Raw genomic sequence first — 23544 nt, forward strand, 5'->3', positions numbered from 1 at the left:
ATCATTTGTTGAATAGATGGACAAGTAAATACATGAAATGCGAGGGAATAGGATAATCAAAGTGCTGGGAGTAAATAGTATCCCCAAGAGTGAAAATATACACAAGGAGCCTTTAGACTCTAAAGTTTAGAGAATCCTTTTAGAGAACAGGGAAAGAGACAATGAAAGAAACAGACAATGAGATTGGAGAAGTAGGAAGGCAACAAAGAAGAGAGACTTGCCACGAGGGTTGCTCTGCCGTGTCTAGTCCGGCAGAGATTAGGGAGAGTTTTTCTGGGCAGTTTTAGCAGCGGTGAAGATACAAACCGGATTGTCATCTGCCCAAAAGAAAGGGTGGCAGATGACAAAAGTAGACAGCAGAGGGCTGTTTTATTTTAAAGTTTAGTGAAAGGAGAAGGAAAAGAGAGAGACAGGAGGCAATAGCTTGAAGGGAGGGGTTAGGGGCTACTGGACAGTGTTACGTCACAAAGGGCCCCTAGTTGCTCCAGAGAGAGGAGGAACAGCATCTTCGGGGCCTCCCCAGTGTGGGGGCATGTATCCACACCTGTGCTGACAAGGGCAGTGGGGGCCCGATCTGCATAGCAGCAGGATAAAAACCAGCCTCTGGCACCACTGGATTCTTCCCTGGTAGAAACTCTCCCAGGGTAGGCACATTAGATAAGAGCTACTTGGATTAATTCAGTGACACCATCTTTTAGAATGAGGGTAGAAAATACTGACGTCACCATGCGGCTGATTTTAGAGAAACAGTTTATTTCTCCACTGACAAGGATTTGTGGCACTCAGCAGCTGTTTGTTTTTTCTTTTTTTTTTTTAAAAAGCTCCCTCCACCCCCTTCTTCAGACTTCTCTGGACTTACATCTGTCCTCCCAGCTGTGAGCTGCTGAATTCCAGGGTGCAAAACCAAGGGAGACAAGTAGGAGGGGCATACAAATAATGATTACATGCTGCTTCAGTGTAAATCTCGGTTCATTGTGTGTCCGTGGGCACATGCCTTCAAATTCAAGTGCGTGCCTCTCTCTCTGCCTTTCAGTATCTGTCTGTAAACCTTGATGGGATTAAGCATATGTTTTAATAAATATTTTGTTTGCTGTATTCCCATTAATATTCATAGGGAATGGAGCACTTTGGGTTTTGTGATTTCTAATAAACATTGATGGTGTTGCTAGTCTGTACTGAGCGTTCAGTATGCTCCATCAAAATGGCAGCTCTAATTAGGTTCCTTGAATTAGCTAATGGATTTTGAGAAAGATAGCTTAGAAAGCTCTTACAGCTGTCCAAGATATTCCTGCCATGGCAGAAAGACAAAAGGCCCCTGGAAGCTACAGACTTCAGAGCTTTAGAAATGCAGCTGACAGTTAAAAAGATAAATTACATTCATATTTTTCCAGTGAAAGTCCTAATACTGAATTAATGTTATTCCTGTAGTGAGTATCCATTAAGCAGCTCATTTTATTATAAGGATGCATTTTGACCATTAGCTCTTTTTCTTTCCTCACTCTCCCTCCCCTCTCTGCTTTTTCTCCCTCCAATTCCCTAGATATTTTGGACACAGTATTAAAAAGCATCTTTGAAGAAGAAGAAATGATTCCCTTTTTTCAAGTTATAAATTTAGATGCTTTCTTAGATATACAATATGTATTCAGTTTTTTTTTAAATGCCAAGGTAAATATACAAAGAAATAACATAGTGATTCAATTTAAGCCTTGCGGCTTATATTTTACGTAGAATTGGAAGCAAGGGAAGCTTCTAGCTAGGGGGCAGTGGGCTTGTTTACACTTGGATAAGAGATTATTTGTTAGAAACCATCTCAAATAAAACATGTTACCTCCTTTCATCTTAATATGGAATGTACAACATAACGCAACGCCATTCCACGTGTTCCTCGCCTGTACTTCCTAAGAACACAGTCCTGTAATGCTACAAATGGGGGGAAAAATACCACAGACAATATTAAATGCTACAAATGGGGGAAAAAGTACCACAGACAATATTAAAAGTTCATGGCAAATAGTAGAATTTGGGAAACAAGGACAGTCACCCAAAAGCTCCTTTTATTAGGTGGATATGTGAGTACTCATTAATTCTGTAACTGTGTTCAGCGTAACTTTTTCCTTTCGGTTTATTCATTTGGAAAACTAATACCTGGTACTTTTCATCTAAAAAGTTACATTCCTGTAGGAACACAATAAATCCTCTGGGGAAATGTTTCCTGGGTCATTAACTCTCAACTGTCCGAATTCTGTTTTCCTCCTGTGAGCCTCCGTCGCCCCTCTGCTTTTCCAGTCCTGCCTGCCTTTGGCCTTTTTGCTTCTCATTAGTATCTTTCCCAAACAAGGGGCTGGGCAAGGAAAAGAATGTGAAACTCGAGTCAATTAATTGGGGTATTATTTACAGCTCTGGGGAAACACTTGTTGGGAAAGAAACTAAAGTTGCGGGTTTAAATGAGATTTTTTTTCAAAATCATCTGTAGTTTTTATTTTTCATGCTCTTCCAAACCTCCTGTTTCTGCAGATAATTGAGAGCTGACTAAAAGACTGTTGCTAATAAAGCTGTTGGAACAAAGCAAGGAATCAGAAAGCATAGTGTTGACGGAACGTATAGATTACAGATCAGACAGCTGCTTTACCTCAGTACGATATAAATAAAATGGAAAAGCATTGTTATGTGAAGTGCCAGAAAAAAAGATACTCAATTATTCCCCACACATGACTTCACCATGATGGATAAAAGGCATAATTGACATCATGTTTATTGAAAAAACTAGCAACTGTCACACTGTCGAGGGGCTACGAGAGGCTACTGAAAGCTGGAGGAAGGGCATTTTTTTTTATTCGTTTTCACTGTGGGTTATTTATAGAGTTCAATTGTCAGCAGCAGAGTGCCTAATTTTCCCTCTTCTTTGATATTCGACAACTCATTCACTTTTCAGATCAAGAAGACAGCTACAAATTGCTCCATGGCAGATACTCAGGCGTTGCCATTACCTCGCCTGAATGGGGCAATGGCTATTTATTAATTAAGATTCTCTGCCTACTTTCCCTTTAAGTGCCAGTGGGGAAAAAAAGTCTTTGTCAACCCATAATGGGTCGGTTTCATTTGTTTTGTTTTGTTTCATTTTAACTTTTTGCTGTCTGGTTTGGCAGCCAGACCCAGATTCCTAATGGGAAATTTATCACTATATTACTGATGCATCGTGCTTCATCACCAGATAATGTTACTAGTCAAACAAGAGCTCTGGTGATAGAAAATTATCAGTTTTCAAACTGAAAGAAAGTTTCAGTGTCCCCTTGCCCCCATCTCCAGTAGCCCTCTGGCACAGTAGCCAACAAGTAGGGAGATGGAAATAGAGAACTTTTGCCAATGATTTGGTTAACCATTTAGCATGCACTGTATGCACACAGGAGAAACCATCAAATCTAAGTACAAGAAAAGCTCAGAGAGGGCAGCTGGTTCCTTCCATAGGTTGTGGTATATGGGGTTACAGAGCGCTAAGGTCTCCCACAGTTCTCTTGATATGAAGCAGAACTCTGAGGATGGTGGTACTGTCCCTACTTGAAATCCTTCAATGGGTCTGTATCATCCCCTTTAGAAAGATTGGCAGATGGGGCTGTTCAGGTCTTACTGGCTGAATTTCTCAGTTTCTCCATACATTCTCCATACTTCTGCAACGCCCTTTCATATGGCCACCCCTTTCCAAGTGGTGTTCCTTCTAGCTGGCATCCCCAGCCACCCTCTCCTTATCCTTGTCCCCGCTTCTCTAAGAGGCCTTTCCTGACCTCCCCAAGCAGGGTTAACACCCTCTGCTCTGAGCTACTGCGGGAGTTCATTATACTTCATGATACTTCCTCTTAATAATTGCCACATTGCACTGTCATTACTTATTTATATCTCTGTCTTCCCCACTAGACTGTGAAATCCCTGAGGGTCAAGTCAGGGTCTTAATCACCTTTGCATCCCTAAGGCCACAGCAATATTTATGAATAAATAAAGCTTAAATAAATGTACACATGAGAAATTTTTCAGAGGGTTATTGGAGAGCTTTTAAAAGCAGTTGAAGTTTTAGGTCTGCTACCAGTTTATTATTTTCCATTCTGTTTTGAAGAGCAAGCCAGCATTCTCCTAGCAAGGATTTGTAAGAATCTGAACATCTTTGAAAAACAACTGAAATGATCCATAGGAGATGGTAATGTCAGCTGTCTGCTATTGTGTACACCCCTAATGTTGGAAGGTCATGAGGCCCAGGGTTAACAGAGCTCATTTTCCATCCAGGCTAATGAGAGCTGTGGGATATTCTTGGATTTAATGCCCTTTGGGAGCTAAGTAGATGCTAACTTTTGATGCAATTTGTATCAATCCATTCTAGCATTGATATGAAGAAATACCTGAGGCTAGGTAATGTATAAAGAGAAGAGGTCGAGTTGGCTCACGGTTCCACGGGCTGTACAGGAAACACGGCAGCATCTGCCTCTGGGGAGGCCTCAAGGAGCTTTTACTTATGGGGGAAGGCAAAGGGGAAGCAGACACATCTTATGTGTCTGGAGCAGGAGGAAAAGAGTGGGTTGGGCGGGTAAAGGTGGGGGAGGAAAGGTGCTACACACTTTTAAACAACTGGATCTCATGATAACTCAATCACTGCCACAAGAACAGCACCAAGGGGATGGTGCTAAACCATTCATGAAGGATCCACCCCCATGATCCAGTAACCTCCCACCAGGCCCCACCTCCAGCACTGGAGATTACAATTCAACATGAGATTTGAGTTGGGGACACAGAGCCAAACCATATCATGAGTTGAGAATCTATTTGGATTAATTGTTATAACCTTATTTAAAAATCTCAGAATAGGATATGGATGTAAAAGGAATGAAAAGAATGTAGGTGATATCAAAACATGTTCATGAATTCCTGGACCTCTTAGACCTAATTGCTTTATGCTAATCATATTAGAATACTGAGTATTCTATGTTTATTGTATAGCATGATTTAACACCATACGTGATCATTAAGATCGGCCCCATGGTCACTTACCTATGTGACCCAGGCATCCCTTCTGGGCATTTGGAGAATGTATATCCTTTAACAGTAGAAAAGTAAGGACTAGTTCACTTGTCACATATATTTAGAACACTTTGACTCTTAACACTGAGGGTTGAGCTCCTAATCACAATCTTTAGCTTCTTTCAATTGAAAAATGTTTTCTCTTTTTTTAAAACGGTTTTTTCTTTTGTAGAGTTATTATTTTTCCAAAACCCTCCATTAGGAAAGAAAAACAAAAGCATTGTTGTGTGAGTAAGAAACTGCTGTATTAATCTACTGACATTTTGTTGTATTTTTCACTTTTCACTATGCAGTATCCTGACTGTTCTCTTCTGACTGATATAATCCTCTAAATGAAAAAAATACAAGCTACCATCCATGCACTAAATTATTTAGAGCGTCCTTATTTTTCCTTAAAATTGTGTAGTTAATTAAAACTTACTTTCTTATTACCTGAAAGGAAAGGTTAAGTACCCAGCTGTTAGGAATCAGTGGCCTTTGATGGTATTCCAGGATCTCTTGGGAGAAGAGAGAACTTCTATGTTGTTTTCTCTGAGGAAGAAGGAATTTCATGGAGGCCTAGGAAATTCCCAAGGTTTCATGGCCTGTAGCCCATAAAGGCTTATTTTTCCCAGAATTGACCCTGAAAGTTTAATCCACATATAAATGTCAGATATGTATTCTTAAAACTCAAGCTGTGTTTGATTTAAGCTTAAAAGATAATAATTTTATCTTTGCAGTTCTTGCAGTTGTTGGTGAGAATTTCTTTGAGAAGGCCGGGCGCGGTGGCTCAAGCCTGTAATCCCAGCACTTTGGGAGGCCGAGACGGGTGGATCACGAGGTCAGGAGATTGAGACCATCCTGGTTAATACGGTGAAACCCCGTCTCTACTAAAAAGTACAAAAAACTAGCCGGGCAAGGTGGCGGGCGCCTGTAGTCCCAGCTACTTGGGAGGCTGAGGCAGGAGAATGGCGTGAACCCGGGAGGTGGAGCTTGCAGTGAGCTGAGATCTGGCCACTGCACTCCAGCCTGGGCGACAGAGCGAGACTCCGTCCCAAAAAAAAAAAAAAAAAAGAATTTCTTTGAGAAGGCATGAGTGTGTGCGTATTGGGGTAATCATTAATTTGTTCAAGTATCATATAAACAACATTTTATTTCTCCTTAAACTGTCTTTTGTTCAGTTCAAGAAGGTGAACAATAATTAAAATAATACAAGTTTTGTAGGTTTCCTCTATTTACCTTTTAATCAATATTTTGCTAATTTTGTTTTGGACCATCAAGTCCTTTGGGAAAACCTATAGTATTCCAAGTAGAGTCATGTCTTAAACAAGGTTAGTTTCTAAAGTCATTACATGAGACAAAAATTGTGTATTGACAAAATTAGTCTTGGGAAACACTTTAGGACAGTGGTCCCCAACCTTTTTGGCACCAGGGACTGGTTTCCTGGAAGACAATTTTTCCACTGGGTGGGCGGTGTCGGGGGTTGGGGAACACGGGGCCGGGCACTAGATTCTCATAAGGACCATGCAAGCTACATCTCTTGCATGCACAGTTCACCACAGGGTTAATGCTCCTATGAGAATCTAATGCAACCACTGATCTGACAGGAGGCAGAGCTCAGGCAGTAATGCTCACCTGTGTAAGCTCACTGGTTTCTAACAGGCCATGGACTGGTACCAGTTTATGGCCTGGGGGTTGGTGACCCCTGCTTTAGGAGGATGCTATATCGAACACTGCCTATGATCTCTCGCTAAACCCACTCACTGCTGTTTCTTTAGCACTGCATTAGACAGCTATTCCTTGGTTGAGCATCAGCTGAAGTATTTGGCTTGCATATAGAAGGCCATGTTGTACAAGTAATATACATCCTTAAATACTGAAATGATGTTCAGCACAACAGAAAACTTACATTAGGAAAGGTGCCTAGGAACTGACACTGACCAAAGGAAATCAACTCAGTTCATGTTCAGGGACATATGTTCATTAAATGGAATGGCCATTGGAAGCACTATCACTACTTAAATTGCTATTCTGCCCCCAAGCCTCTGTTTGTGTCTAAGCTCAAATATTTGGGTGTCAATTAAATGCAGCTGTGATGCATTATCACTATACTCCAGCCATGTTCGAACAGCTATATCTATATGAATTATAATATAGGACATTGCTTATTTATCATTTTTTAACAGAAGACACAATGGATGCACAGTTGTGAATTAATCTAAATCTATTTTTCTTTGCATCTATGTATGCTTGTTTTACAAAGAAGTAGAGTAGAAAGAAAGAGATAATATTGGTGCCATTCAGTGTGAACTTTTCAACTATATTTAAAAATCTTTCTTTTTTAAGAAACGAAAATTACTGTATTAAACACTTGATAAATTTCTTCTGTGACACCCACATACTGTGTGTTGCTAATAAAATTGGCAAAATGCCTTGAGACAATATGTATCATACACTTACACATAACTTTGAAGTATCCAGTATTTGTGTAAATTACTTAAGGCTCAAAAATATTGCACTGGGGTCTGGGTGCAATGGTTTGTAGTGGCTCACACCTATAATCCCAGTGCCTTAGGAGGCCGAGACAGGAGGATAGGTTGAGCTCAGGAAATCGAGGTTACAATGAGCTATTATCACCCCACTGTACTCCAGCCTGGGCAACAGTATAAGACTCTGTCTCTATATATGTGTGTGTGTGTGTATTTTGCACTGTGTTGGAAGAACTGTAAGAACTGTATTAGAATACTATTCAAAATATAAATAACTCAAATGAGTATTTTATGACTAATGGCAAAACTGACTTCTAAAATTTGAACACAGTCAGGAGGTCATTGTCAGTATTAGAATAAGGCAGTTATTTGTTACTGGCTTATTATGGTGAACTGAAGCCATAAATAATAACTGGCATGTTGTTGAATTTTGAGTAACACTGTCAGGGTCACTCCTAAGGTATTTCTCCCTTTGTGAGAAATGGAGATACAGAAGCAGAATGTTCTCATTAGAAGCCAGCCTTGCATTGTCCCAAGCAATAAAGAGCAAAGGGAGAGCAATGCCTTTTATCAGAAGAGGAGATGACATTGATCTGGTGATGGTTCTCAGTCACAACACTCAATCACATAAGAGGAAGTTGCCTGCGTGAATCAATGGATTCCTTTCAGTGGTAAATGGTAGCTGTGGTTCATGGTGTGCATGGAAGTGCTTACCATTTCAAAATTGCCAAAGGAAGTGGGCCTTTATTTCTTTATGCTTCACCACTATGGCTTGATTCACTCGGTCAAGGTCCAGCCCAGGGTTAAGATTTCCAAGACAAATCTTCGAGCTGTAGGAGTCAAAGGGTCAGTTTACCAAGCTAGGGATGGAAATACCAAGACAAGGATCTCAAAGGAGGCAGATGCTGAAAGCAGGAAACACATTGAGAAAGACAAAGGGTCAGCCTCAGGTTGCCATGGTGAGGTCAGGAGCCTAGGTAAGCCAAGCCAGGTTGTCAGATTGTTGCATCCAGGTCAGAATGCCACAGGCAGCATCAGGATGGCTGCGGGGAGGACCGCAGTTCAGGATTATAGTCTGAGCTGATGTATTATTGTGATTTTCAGGTTTTCTTCTACCTTATGACCCTAACTTGCATGTTAACCTCTCTGGACCAGTTTCTCAGATTGCCCACAGGATCCTGACATAAGGAGTAATTTTGTTGAACCCTTGAGAATTCATGCACAGACACACATTTCAAAGTTTTATGTTAGTGTAGAGCATAGTTTTTCATCAGATTCTGCTACCGTTTTATGTGACATTAAATACTCTCTTAAGATGCTGAAGCATTGTTTCCTCACCTACTAAGAAGAGGAATAATGTCAGAGATAATTGACAAAAGAAGCCCTTAGAAATAAAAGCAGATTTTACATTTGGAAAGTTTGTGTTGTCTGTTTAATATTATTCACCCTTTCTCTAAATTCATTATTCTTAATATAGAATATTATAGGCAATTATAGTAAACAAGAGCCCTTAATTTAGAGTAATTGTTTTCATCAACAAGATAACTTAAATCTGGTGGAAATTAAATGTCCATATAAGCAAAGACATATTCTTATTATTTGGGGGGGAATTTTTGGCAAAAATAATTTGAAATGGGGGCTACCTTCTTTAATAGTGACAGTAAATTTGGCGATAAATTAGAAAGAAGTATCCCCAAAGTTGTCCATGGATAGTCAGCTATCAGTCCTAAAATTTCACCAGACTAGACAGTGAAAAATCCTATTTGTCAATGCACCTTTGAAAAAATAGAGATTCTTTATAAGAAATGGGAACAGTGGGAAAAATAGAGGATTTACACAATCATAACTTTACCTGGATATTTACACTGGATAATTTTCATAGCTGCTCTAAACTAAAATATCATTTGAAGAATGCTATGGAATTAAAAAACGATTATTTATTATTAAATTAGTATATATGGGCACACTATATAAATGTATTTTCATTATGGGATGTTAAATCTGGAGAGTATGAGTGTAAGTGGTATTGGGGGTATAGTTTCTTTAAATCTTAAATGCTCTTCAATTAAGAATCCTAAGTGCATGTATGAGAGTCTCTCAAAATTTTATTTGACAGAAATCTTTATCGCCAACTGAAAATAAATAATACTTGTGTCCAGGACTATCTGTCTTCAGCTGAATATTCTCTTCCAGAATCTTTTCTTGGGATTTGAGGAAAATTAGCAAAATAAGAGTGCATATAGCCCATTAGATTTTATGATAGTTATGTTATTAAGAGTGCGAATGCCATAGAATCTCAGGTGTTTTAGAAGCTCGGTTCCCACTATGGGGAAAAAAAAAACTGCCCTGTTTTCTAAGGCAGAACTATGGTACTGTTAAATTTTAAGTTTAAAAATAAAGCTAGGATGATTTTTAGCCTCTTACATGCCAAAAGACAAAAACAAACAACCCTCCCCCCGGGGAAGAAGTCAGGAAAATAATAGTATCTTGGCGTTCTTAAAGGGCACCAAGGTGTTTTTCTTTATTCCATGTCTTTAAACCCTTTTTGAGAAAACCATTGAAATTCCACCCTTTTGTAAGTATACAAAAATTAACACCATATTTATATAATTAACAATCTTAAAGGAAGCATCAAAATAACGTTTTACAGTAACTTCATAAAAAAAGAATCTATCAAACACTAAACTCAAAAACTCTCTCTATCCCACTTGACTGTTGTTGACACGCATACATCCAATTTAAAGGGTTTTATTCAGAGAATTCGTAGGGATTATCACCTCCAGATAGGAATACTTCTGTTAAAGTTCCAGGCTATAAAAGCCATTTCTTTTCTTTTTTTTTTTTTCTTTTTTTTTTTTTGGAGACAGAGTCTTGCTCTGTTGCCCAGGCTGGAGTGCAGTGGCATGATCTCAGCTCACGGCAACCTCCACCTCCTGAGTTCAAGTGATTCTCCTGCCTCAGCCTCCCTACTAACTGAAATTACAGATGCATGCCACCAAACCAGCTAATTTTTTTTGTATTTTTAGTAAAGATGGGTTTTCGCCATGTTGACCAGGCTAGCCTTGAACTCCTGACCTCAGGTGATCCGCCCACCTCAGCCTCCCAAGTGCTGGGATTACAGGCATAAGGCACCTCACCCGACCTTATAAAGACCACTTCTTAACTGCATCATCAGATCTGGACACCAGGCTGGTACCCACAAATAAGGGCGGTGCTCACCAAAGGCCAACACCTCTCCTTCAAAATGAAGAGCTACATCTTGAGGCTGTATGAAAACAACACGAAAACAAAAATAGCTGTTTGAAATCAGCTATATACAACTGAGTCCTGGTTAGGATGCATGTATTTATGTAGATGCCCACTTATACATGTGTAATCACAGATAATTCACAAGTCCCACAGCGGCCAGGGTTTGGTGGTAGTGACCACCTCCTTCTCATTCAGTGAGTGGTGAACTTCCCCAGCAGTTCTGTCTGCCTCTCAGTCCTGGTCCTGATCCAGAGTGCGTCTTTCATGTAGGATCTTTGTCATATGTTGATTCTCTTTTGCACCCCATTCAGTTTTATACCAGCTCTCTACATAAGCCTGTTAGCGATATAATATTAATCGCCCAGAAATCTCAGCCTGCAGTGGCTCCAAAATCATTTTTTAATGAATACGGACTTCATTGCATGTATTTCTATTACTTTGGTTACTTCTATTTCTATTTTTATTGCAAAGAGCTGTGCAAATAAAAGAATATCAAAAGGTACAGCTATAAATGTGCTCTGCTAAATTCCCTCTGCCTTGAAATGCCTGTGAACTGCAGCCACAAAATGCCTGCTGCATTTTAATGCCTTCCTTGCGAGGCAACATGATATAGTAGAAATAGCACTGGTTGGGAGTCACACAAATCTCCTGGCCCACCATTCACCAGTTGTGTTACTTAACGTCTCTGAGCCTCAGTGTGCTCGTGTGTAAAATGTCAACAACAATGTCATCTTCACAGATTTGACTGAGGCTTAAATGAGATGAGGTATATAAAGCACAAATATTGTCTTTAGGACATCACAGGAGCTCGATAAATGTTAATTTTTTTTAGCCTGCAGCAGTCATGGGAGGAGATGAAGGCATGCACAGATGAACACTCATTTTAAAAAGTACTATAGTTGAGGTCATTTTAAACTGGGAAGAATAAGGCTAGATTCCAAATGCCTTAGTGTGATGTTTATGACATGTGGGAATTTGTTGCTGTAGGTGGCTATGAAGAAAATGACATGGTTTCTGAAATCCATTACAACTTTAAGTTCTGTCCAGCTCTAAAGTGTTATAAGAAGGGCCTGTTTAATGATATATCTGCCTTTAAAGGCATAAGCAATATAATTTATTTTTAAAATCATTACAATATACATCGTGTTGTTATACTGCTTGAATTAATTTAACATAAAATTCCAGCACATCAAAAGTGTAAGATTGTCATTGATCACCTATATAGGGATACAGCTGTAATAGAAACTTTTTGTAAGGATGGCCAGGGCTTTACTTCATTTAGTGAATAAATAATACGGAAAGCCTAATTGTTAAACTAACAATGTGGAGATGAGGTTATTGACACTTTTACTAGGTTTACATTGTTTCAATAGTATTTGAGTTACATCATGATCTGATGTCACTTCTGAAGCTATTTCTAGAATCTGTACTGCTAAATTCCATAAACAAGGAATATAGAACAAATGACATGTAAATAGGGAAGGAAAATGGGAATCCTCCGAAAGTAAATCCTGTAGGCTAGCCTTCACTTCCATTCTTGTTCAGTATCTTGCTAGAGGACCCAGTCTCTAAAACATAGATGAAGGAAGGGAAGTAGGTTGGAAGACACTAAGCCATAGTGGAAGAGCAGTCTTTGAAGTCAGACAACACTTGTTAATCGTCTGTTTGCTAGGAGCTTCATATTCTTCATCTTTATTGAGCAGAATAATAAATCCATCAATATTTTTTGAGGTCTTGAGATATTGATACCACCTGTTACACAGGAATTGTAAATAAACTCATGTACCAATTCCTATAGATTAGTAGTGGCTTTCTGAAGTTCTAGGCTAAAAGAATTCTGAGAATTCTTTCCCAATTACAGCATTGGGAAAGAATGCTGTAATTGATTCGTGATGTCTGCTGTGGACAGAGAGTGGAGTAAGTAAAAGTATATATAGATATATTTGCTATATAAGTGTTCTATAAATTATAACTATTATGATGATTGCCGCTTTCACAAAGGTGTTTGTATGTCCCTCTAAAAATTGCTAAGTTTCTACATCTTCAGTGCAACATAGAGTCAATTAATTGCTTTGGTTATAATAGTGGTATATATTATTTTTATTAATTTGATGGTAAGCGTATGTGTACTATCTGCTGAGAAGAGCTACAAATCAGAAATTGGCATTTGCTATCCCTAATCTTACCACCTGAAATACGTATTTGGGAAAAGTCTGATACCATTTCTAAAAGTAGAATGAGGGTTGAGAGGAAAAAAGCAGAGATGATATTGAGACGTAGTCCCAGGTTATCACACAAGGTTTGCGCAGTGTTCCATATTTTAAAAAAATATTCACACAAGGGAGAAGATATTTTGCACTTAGATGGTCCATGACTTTCTGCGCTGTTTTCCTGTTTTTTCTCTTGGGCCAGATTTCTTTTCTGGGTAAATAGTCGTGTTCCTGTCAGCCACAGGGGACTTTCTGAATCCTGAACAACTGATTTTGTATTCCTGCCCCATTCCCTTATTTGAGAACAGCAATCTGATCAAACCCATATTTTTAAATTTATGTATTTATAGGCATATGGAAGAATAGTTTACAGTTTCAGTAAAATTTTTTTCCACCACAAATGGAAGAAAAGTGTGTTTTTAAAAAACAGTGCTTTATCAGTTTCTTTTTTTTTTCTTTATTACTGATGACTTCATTCTACTTGAATTCAAGGCTTCAGTTTCTTTGGGGTAAACTAATAGATTATGTATGCGATGTTTGCACCACGTTGATTGAACTCATCTGGTGAGTTTGAACGCAGCTCATGAATTTCCGTAATCGACAGAAGCCTGTGCATTGGATACAGACACCATGGTCATCTCGTATTACTTAAGAGCTAGGGAAGCTGTTCAAAATAGACTGTGCTGCTTTTCCTGCCTTCCCATGGTTCAGAAAAACTTATCAAGACTTTTAATTTGTTCTTACTATACTTTTTAAGTGCTCAAAGAAAACTATTTTTAAGTATAGTAAAGAAAGAGAATTAGAACTATTATGAGAGTTTTAACATACATATTGAAAAAAAAGAAAGGTACGTGATTCCCAAGGGTTTGTCTGTTTTGAACTAAAGGCATCAGCTGCTGAGTGTCTGTAGAGCACCCAGGAAGCCCAGAACCCTGTGCAAACTGTCAGGGAGCAGCCACAAGGCAGAAGTACCTCATCCAGTTTGCAATTAACTTACCATCTAGTTTGAGAACAGTGCTCTTCCTGCAAAAGGTGTTTACTCACCACTTTTTATTAATATAATTTACAAGCATAGTTCTAAAATATTTTTTTTAAATAGATGACCTCCTTCTGTTGCTTTTAGATACCTCATATTATCGGATATCTCATTTAAACTTAGAACCCAACTGTAATATTTAGGGATCTTTTTGACATGCAAAACTCTTCACACTGGGGTTCTACCTACCTTTCCAGGCCTCATGTGTCCCTCTTTTTCTTGACCCTCCTATATTTCTTTACAATATTGGCACAAGGGAGAAGATACAGCATGTTTTGCACTTAGTTCATGACTTTCTGGATTTTTTCCTGTATTATTCCCTAAATGCTACAGTCGCAATTCTCACATACCCGTGAAATGTGTCATGATGTTACAATTGAGTTAAAGTACCAAAATTTGTAAGTGATATGCTTCTGTCATTATTAGAGTAAATTCAAAATACCCCTAAGCTATGGCCGGGTGTGATGGCTCATTCCTGTAATCCTAGCACTTTGGGAGGCCGAGTCAAGCAGATCACTTGAGGTCAGGAGTACTAGACCAGCCTGGCCAACATGGTGAAGCCTCATCTCTACTAAAAATACACATACACACACACACAAAGAGTTTGCCGGGCATGGTGGCAGGTGCCTGTAATCCCAGCTATTTTGGATGCTGAGACAGGAGAATCGCTTGAATCCAGGAGGCAGAGGTTGCAGTGAGCTGAGATCAAGCCACTGCACTCTAGCCTGGGTGACAGAGTGAGACTCTGACTAAAAAAAAAAAGAAAAAAAAGTTAAACCAAAGTCACCAGAACTCACTTTTATTCAAATTTGCTTTGTAAATGAGAGCAGAAAGGGAATATGCGCCATACACCTGGTATGTGTGTAAGGCAAGACAAAAGAAGTTAAGGACCACTGCTTATCCAAACTGATCAACTTGCATGTCTCTAAAGCAAGATGCTTTCTCATCGCTTTACTTTGCACTCACTGCCTCCCCTCTACCTGGAGCATCCTCATCTCACTTGTCTAGCTGTTGAGCACCTTTGTGTCCTTCAAGGCTCAGCTGAAGTGTCACCTCCTCCATGGAGCCTTCTGTGATTTTCTTCAATGGCCCCGCTCTCACCTTGTCAAAGTTTAAGCACTCTGCATTCCCATGACCCCAGTGCAAATCTCTGTAAGAGCACCAGTCCTAATGGACTATAGTCTTCTGTATCCCTCTCTGTCCCCTACCTCCCAGACTATTTGTTTTTGCAGGTAAGGACTGTGAAGTGTTCCTTTTTCCGTTCCCAGATTTTAATGTGAGGTCTGGTGCAGTGGGGCACTCAGTTATGCCTCAAATGAACCAAATAAGTGGAATGACTGTTCAGATCTGCCTGTCATTCTTTTGCTCCCTGGCCCTGTATAATATCATGTGATATTGGTTCCACTAAAATAACCACAATAACCTAATCTAAGCTCCAAGGGAACTGCTAGCCGAGCAGTTTGGGGTTGGGCAGATGCGTTACTGGAAAAGCTATAATTCCTAAGAGGAAGTACTGGCTAAAGTACAGAGAGAAGAACCTTGGATAAGCACATTCTACTCTACACCAACTTCCCCCACCTTTTTTTAAAAAACCCTTTTTTACTGTTTGTTGTTTGTTTGTTTACTATTACCTTTTTTACACATACCCTAACTGTACCCAGATATTGACATGTATCCCATCCCCACCCCCGACTCCCACAATTCATGAGCCTCAGGGAAATGAATGCTGGCATATGCCAACCCTGTCTCATATCCAGCCTTCAGGTCAAACAACTGGAGCTTTATCCCAAATCAGCAACACTTACTGAGAAAATGAGATATCCACATTAACATGTGACAAAACTCTGTGTGTGTGATTGTAAGAAAAAAGCGGTGAGTCTTTTAATTGCTCTAAAAGGTCAGGACTCTATCTTACCTTCTCATTCAAAAGGCATTTGTTAATCCCAAGTCAGACATTTGACCCTTGGAACTAAAGGTAGGTATGTAAAGACCACTTTTTGTTCACATTTATAACTGATTTCACCATTTTCCTGGCATATTTGAATTACATTATTGAATCTTCCAAATTTGGATGTCAACTCCTTTAACAAGAAGATCCAAAAGTGACTTCAAGGATGATGTACACTGTGTGACTCTGATTATTTCTCTGTATCCTGTAGTGGCCGTCCCACAGGTGGAAGCACTGACCGTATCCAGAAGTTGCGGAAAGAGTATTATCAGGCTCGGAGGGAAGGTTTCCCTTTATATGAAGACAGCGAAGGAAGAGCAAGGCCGTCTGATTATGACCTTCTCTGGGTAAGCTCATGCATGATTTCAATCACTGAATTCGTCTTTTCTAAGAATGTTTAGAGCAGAAGAACACGGTCAAGACTGTTCTGTACATATCCATTATATTTAGGTTTCTTGGGCTTCATAGATAGGATACGCCCAAACCACAGGCGTATTCTCCCTCAGAAACTGTTTATGGAAATCAAACCCCGTGAATGTGCAGTAGTTCATTCTGATTGCTGTCATACTTCCTGTTATATGCCAACTGATTTGGGGGAGGCATAAGTTAGCTACTTTAAAGAGGACAAGGGATCTTGGTCACCATCTACTGAGCTTTGATTCTTGCAACACAAGCCATCTCTCCTTTGGAAGATGGTGATTAGAAGTAAATTTCAAAAGGGTTATTGTCAGACATGTCAGTTGTTTGTTTATTGGATCTGAGGACTTCACATTCTGCTGATCTTACCGGCATGCTAGGATGCATTTGTTTTGCAATAAGGGCAGTTTTTGTATTAGAGGATTCTTTTTGCTAAATCCTTTGACATTCGGGGAACAGAAAAGAATATAGTGACCACTGAAGAAAAACTCACTGGGTTTTTTCAGGGTGGCACGATTCCCTCTCTTGTTATTTTTAAGAAGCAAGTCTGTGCCTACACAATGCACTTAACTCTTGAGCATCCACAAAAATGCCCAGGAAGAGGGTGCTTAGAATTGCATGAAATGTGCTCGTCAGATACATAGAACAGTGCCTGACATAGAGCTGGGCTCAGTAATTGTTAGTTCTTGTTACTGGCATTATTATCAGAGCAGAGCTGAACATGGTAATAGCAGTGTCCTTGCTGGGGTTCAGTTCTCACTCACCCTCTAATGCTTTCTGCCTTGTACTACACCTTATAGTGCTGCTCTGAGAACCAGGTAGGGGACTCTGTTATCCCTGGTGCCCATGAAAGACACTGGCTCCTTGGAAAGGCAAACCTATGAAGGCAGGTTTCCTTTCCTGAGTTTCACACTCATGTTTATGCTCATAAGGTCAGGGTGGGGAGAATAGAGACTGACGACTGAGCTGATTCCCTCTAGTTCTTATATCTGTGTGGGGGGCCTGTCATGCGTGCATCTCTACACTAGGATGTGAAAATCAGTGTCAGGATCCACCACTGTTGGGCAGAGCAACCGAAACTCCTCAGCCCAGAAGATTGCACGTGTATAATGGAGTTTCAAAACACTAATCAGAAGTGCACAGTGCAGATGGGCGATCTCAAGCCAAGTGGCTTCAGCCTCTTGGGAGAGAGGCAGTCTGAGAGACTATGGATCAGAACAAACAGCTATTTATTGGTTGTATTACAGATGTTAGGATTAAACAGAGTGACACCCAGAGTGATGGGAAAACTTGTCTGTTAGCTTCTCTGTAGCAGAAGAGAAAGATTTCCACAGAATAACAGATTAGATAACAATTCAGTTTCAAACTTGATCAAGATCGATTTACTGCCTCTGACAAGAGACGTGAGCTACTTGTTAGGTAAGGCTCAGATCCCTCGATAAGCCAAACAAGCAGTAAAATAAAGGAAAGTCATTTCCACTGTACCCAAAACAGAACACCATGTCCAGTGCATTGAAAAGTGCTCTATCTCAAAACCACTGTGAATTCCTATGAGCAAAATAAGACAAATAATTTTAGACAAAGTAGTCCTGGTTGTTTTGACCTTATTTTATATGATTTCCTTACATCAAGCTGAAAGGATGAAGGTGCTTAACTTTCATGAGACTTGAAGTTTCCTCTGACCCTCACCAAACCTGAGCTAGATAACTGTACCCTTGGGCGCTCCCTTTTTTAGTGATTCTATTTTTACGCCAAGTAAACGTGTAACCAGACCATCTAGTGAGTAAAGAAGTATCTCTAGTTTAATTTGTGTTTCCCATGCTCCGGTGTGTTGAGCTCTGCCAAAAGTGACTGATTTTATGGTTCCCAGACAATTGGGGTCTGAGGCTTCCCAAAGGGATGCTTGGGAAATGCACTGCCATAAAAGATGAGTGTTCTTTGTTACTGCCTGAGATACTCCAAGCCAGAGATTAGAATCTCAGCATCCTTTCCTCTCCTCTCCCCACGCCAAGGAAAAACACTAGTGTCTTTTGTTCAGCGTAGGCCTGAGAAATTATACTGTTGTCTTGCCACTTTTGGAGAGATCTAGGAAAGCAAGTTTAGAAAGTTAACATTTCATTCCTGTCAGGCGGCCAGACCCAACAAAGCAGCTTTTATGAGATTGTGGTTCCTAGAAAGGCAGGTCTTCAGCATCACCACCAGGGCACTTGCTAAAATCAGACCACAGTCACACGAAGGGGAAGAACTGGGGCCAGGAGAGACCCCCAAGGGATGCGTCAGGTTGTCATCAAGGATTCTGATCCACAATTCTAAAAATAGGACATTGACTTCAATCCCTTGAGGAAACACTGAAGCAGTCCAACTTCTCTAACAAAACCACTGTGTGGACCAGCATCATCAGAAATATTGTTATGAACTTAGAACTTCCCCAAGTCCAGAGCCTCTGGTTGAGAGGCCTGCTGAATGTTTTCTGGAGTCATTCTGTACTGGGGAACTTCTGAACTATCGAGAAGGAAATTACAAAGATAAGTTACCTAACAACTACTTGTAAACTCATTTAAAAATAGGCCAGCAAGAATGAAAGTATGCTTACAAAAGTCTTCAAGGCCAAAATAATGAGAATAATCCGTTGAAAGTTTATTAGGGTCTATGAATATTTTTAAATATATATGTAAATATATATGACTAATACTTTTTCTTTGGCTGGCCCTGGGCTTTCTAGATCTTCGCAGACCAAATTGTATGTAGTTCTCTACCAGTATTGCACCTGCCCAGTGGCCTGGAGTCTAAGATTTCTCTTACTCCTCCCTTGGGTTCTCACTTGCTTTCATACCTGTCTTCTCTCCCCTCTTCCTTCTCCCTTATCCCCTCCCCTCTCCCCTCTCTCCTCCCCTCTCCCCTTTCCCCTCCCCTCTCCCTTCTCTCCTCCTGTCTCTCCTCTCCCCGACTCCTATTACATTTTAACAAATATTTGCTAAATCTTAGTGTAGACCAGGTGCTGGTAATAAGAATATGACATTACTTCTACCTTGGAGAAACTCTGGATCTAGCCAGGAATAGATCTAAGCCCAAACAAAATAGAACAATAATTTATGTGATAAATGCTATAGTATAGAGAAGTATTAGCTTCTATATGTACTAAGAGAGAGTAGTTAATTCTGTTGGAGGTGCATAGTTGGAGACAGAGTGCTGGGAAAACTATAGGGACATTTTGGGAATTGTCTCAGCTGACATACTTTCTTCTTTTATTCTCAAATTTGTTGGATTTTTTTTTTCCCTTTTCCAAAAGATCTCCTGACGTATTCACTTTGTTTTAAAATAAATGAATACACACAGACTGTAAGGTTTGTAAATATGAACTTGAGACCTTAAAATCTTTTCAACTGCTCTGTTTTGTAACTGTTTTCCCATCTTACTCTGAAAAGCTGTAAAGAACAAGTTGAAAAAATTTCAGTGGCTGCAAGTGAAACAGTCTGGTGAGTTTTTATAGGCCCAATTAAGTAAGCAAGATATACTAGCTGTGAAGTGTTAATATTTGCCAGAAGAAAACATAATACCTGTTATCTGCTGGTATTTTATTTTTTATAAAACTTAAGATAGTCTTCTGACAACGGGCTGCTTTTTTCTTAGCGGATAAAGCTGCTCTGCTTATTTAACAGCAGCATGAATATCCTGTAAATAATTCTAGCAATGAGATGCCTCTGAAGTTTTCTAAAAATATTAGTGCCTTTATTGTTGTCTTTTTCAAGAGCTGAATAGCAGTATCATTATCCCCCCACCCAACCTTTTTTTTTTTTTTTTTTTATACTTTAAGTTCTAGGGTACATGTGCACAACGTGCAGGTTTGTTACATATGTATACATAAACCATGTTGGTGTGCTGCACCCATTAACTCATCATTTACATTAAGTATATCTCCTAATGCTATCCCTCCCCCCTCCCCACTCCCCACAGTAGGACCCGGTGTGTGATGTTCCCCTTCCTGTGTTCAAGTGTTCTCATTGTTCAGTTCCCACCTATGAGTGAGAACATGTGGTATTTGGTTTTCTGTTCTTGCGATAGTTTGCTGAGAATGATGGTTTCCAGCTGCATCCGTGTCCCTACAAAGGACACAAACTCATCCTTTTTTTATGGCTGCATAGTAGTCCATGGTGTATATGTGCCACATTTTCTTAATCCAGTCTGTCACTGATGGACATTTGGGTTGATTCCAAGTCTCTGCTATTGTGAATAGTGCCGCAATAAACATACGTGTGCATGTGTCTTTATAGCAGCATGACTTATAATCCTTTGGGTATATCCCCAGTAATGGGATGGCTGGGTCAAATGGTATTTCTAGTTCTAGATCCTTGAGGAATCGCCACACTGTTTTCCACAGTGGTTGAACTAGTTTACAGTCCCACCAACAGTGTAAAAGTGTTCCTATTTCTCCACATCCTCTCCAGCACCTGTTGTTTCCTGATTTTTTAATGATTGCCATTCTAACTGGTGTGAGATGATATCTCATTGTGGTTTTGATTTGCATTTCTCTGATGGTGAGTGATGATGAGCATTTTTTCATGTGTCTGTTGGCTGTATGAATGTCTTCTTTTGAGAAGTGTGTGTTCATATCCTTTGCCCACTTTTTGTTGGGGTTGTTTGTTTTTTTCTTGTAAATTTGTTTGAGTTCTTTGTAGGTTCTGGATATTATCCCTTTGTCAGATGAGTAGATTGCAAAAATTTTCTCCCATTCTGTAGGTTGCCTGTTCACTCTGATGGTAGTTTCTTTTGCTGTGCAGAGGCTCTTTAGTTTAATTAGATCCCATTTGTCAATTTTGACTTTTGTTGCCATTGCTTTTGGTGTTTTAGACATGAAGTGCTTGCCCATGCCTATGTCCTGAATGGTATTACCTAGGTTTTCTTCTAGGGTTTTTATGGTTTTAGGTCTAATATTTAAGTCTCTAATCCATCTTGAATTAATTTTCGTATAAGGAGTAAGGAAAGGATCCAGTTTCAGCTTTCTACTTATGGCTAGCCAATTTTCCCAGCACCATTTATTAAATAGGGAATCCTTTCCCCATTTCTTGTTTTTGTCAGGTTTGTCAACCACCCAACCTTTATAAAAAAAAAAAAAATTCTTTGGCTAAATTAGAAGAAAGTTTATTTATAAAAGAGGTTTGTAGACACATGGTTGGGAAGGGAGTACATTTGTTTATATATAGAAAAAAAAGTGGGAGTTAAAGCATCTTAAACTAGCACGATATACCTGTTGCCATTGTCATTAAAAACATGGTGCTTGCCAGGCATGGTGGCTTAAGCCTGTAACCCCAGCACTTTGGGAGGCCAAGGCGGGCAGATCATGAGGTCAAAAGATTGAGACCAGCCTGGCCAACATGGTGAAACCCAGTCTGTACTAAAAATACAAAAATTAGCTGGGTGTGGTGGTGCACACCTGTAGTCCTAGTTACTTGGGAGGCTGAGGCAGAAGAATCACTTGAACCCAGGAGGCGGAAGTCGCAGCAAGCCAAGATCATGCCACTGCACTCCAGCCTGGTGACAGAGCGAGACTCCGTCTCAAAAAAAAAACAAAAACAAACAAACAAAAATTGTGCTATATCTCTCTGGCACAGGGGATTGACTCAAGTAGATCATAGTTGGAACAATGAGATGGTTGGGTGAATAAATATAAACATCTGAAAGATTTGTTCACCCTATTGTGAAGACGGTCTAGAAGCCAACTTGAAGAAACATACTTGACCGCTGATCTGGACAACGAGAGACAAATCCAATGAATTCCACACTTGGAGGAAAGAAAAAACACAATGGTGAGATCATGCTAAACATCTTAAGGAAAGGCTTAAAGATGGAATGTTCTATAGCCAAAGAAGTATAAAAGCCATCAGAAGGTTTTTGGTAAACACCAGGAGAGAAGAGGATGAATGCCATCAATGGTCCAATACCAAAGTGGAGATTTCTATGTATTTTCCTTGTCTGCTCCTTAAAAGCATCTGATAAAAACTAAGTACATTGATGAACAATTCTAGCTTAGGCAATAGCTCTTATATTCCAAAGAACGGTGACCTAAATCAAACTGACCTGATTCTTAGCGGAAATTTTGTTGGCTTATTTAAAAGAAGTCCATAATCACATCCTGGCTTCAGGCAAAGCTGGATCCAGCTCCTGCAGGCAGCCCATTAGGAGTCTCTTTTTTCATCTCTCAGCTTTGCTATTCTCTCTGCAGGCACCATTCTCAACGGGCTACCTGAGGTAGAAAAACAGCCATCTGCAGCTCCAACATAACAACTCTGTAGGAGGAGATAGTCTCTGTGTAGATCAGGAAACATCCTGAAGCTGATATTCAGCACAATGCTCAATAGCGCTGATTGACTCAGCCTGGATCACGTGTCCACTTCTGAACCAACCCTCATGGCCAGACAGGTGCAATATTCTTATAGACTAAAACTAGGCCATAAGACTACCCCTGGAACTAGACAGTGAAGTCAAGTCCACCCAGACTCCATAAATAAGGATAGGTGAAGAGAGAGTCCTCAAAGGAAAATCAAGGTGCTGTTAACAGGGAAAGGGAAAATAGATGGTAGGCACAATTACAAATTGTCTACGACAACTTTGCGTTCTAATAATGATATAAACTTTCTTCATCTTCTTAGATTTTTCAAGGAAAGAGAAAGAAAAGCCTTCCCTTTGTGTATTCTCATTTTTGTCATTAGAATAGATATATTATCAAACTTCAATTTGCTGCCATTATTTGTTATGTAAAAGGAGAAAGAAAATTTTGTCTATTGGTTCAGTATCTTTGAACTATCCCAGGAACCCAGATGATGTCACTGAATTATTCATGAGAAATTGTCAGACCTCTGGAATTTATTTATATAGGCAAATGACATTTTAGTTCACCTCAGACCTGGCAGTTCACCCCAGGACGATCTGAGTACAGATCGTCTCAGCAATACTCTGGGGGACAAATCTGATCCCCAAAGGTTGTAGGGATAGTGAAGGCGGAGGGAACAGTTCACCCCAGGAGAAGCAGTAGAATTCTTTGAAAGGAGTAAAGTTGCTCTCTTTCTTTACATAGAGTTGCTCTATTTATATCTTCATGGATTATTGTCTTGTGACAAGCACATATTCTGTTCTTAAAACTTTTACAAGGTGAGATGG

General features: G+C 39.7%; 1 protein-coding gene across 5 annotated transcripts in view; it reads left to right on the forward strand.

Annotated features, from left to right (window-relative positions):
* Window positions 1-23544, forward strand: part of PARD3B (par-3 family cell polarity regulator beta) — a 1090519-nt gene that overhangs the window by 948272 nt on the left and 118703 nt on the right. For all 5 annotated transcript variants that reach the window (XR_013402125.1, XM_015110772.3, XM_015110773.3 and 2 more), the window contains one exon: window positions 16184-16319. Coding sequence is in view for 4 of the 5 variants with exons in the window: in XM_015110772.3 (XP_014966258.3) it covers window positions 16184-16319 (136 nt within the window). In the remaining variant the exon portion in view is untranslated. The remainder of the gene's footprint in view (window positions 1-16183; window positions 16320-23544) is intronic.

Source organism: Macaca mulatta, chromosome 12 (assembly GCF_049350105.2).
Source record: "Macaca mulatta isolate MMU2019108-1 chromosome 12, T2T-MMU8v2.0, whole genome shotgun sequence".
Taxonomy (NCBI): Eukaryota; Metazoa; Chordata; class Mammalia; order Primates; family Cercopithecidae; genus Macaca; species Macaca mulatta.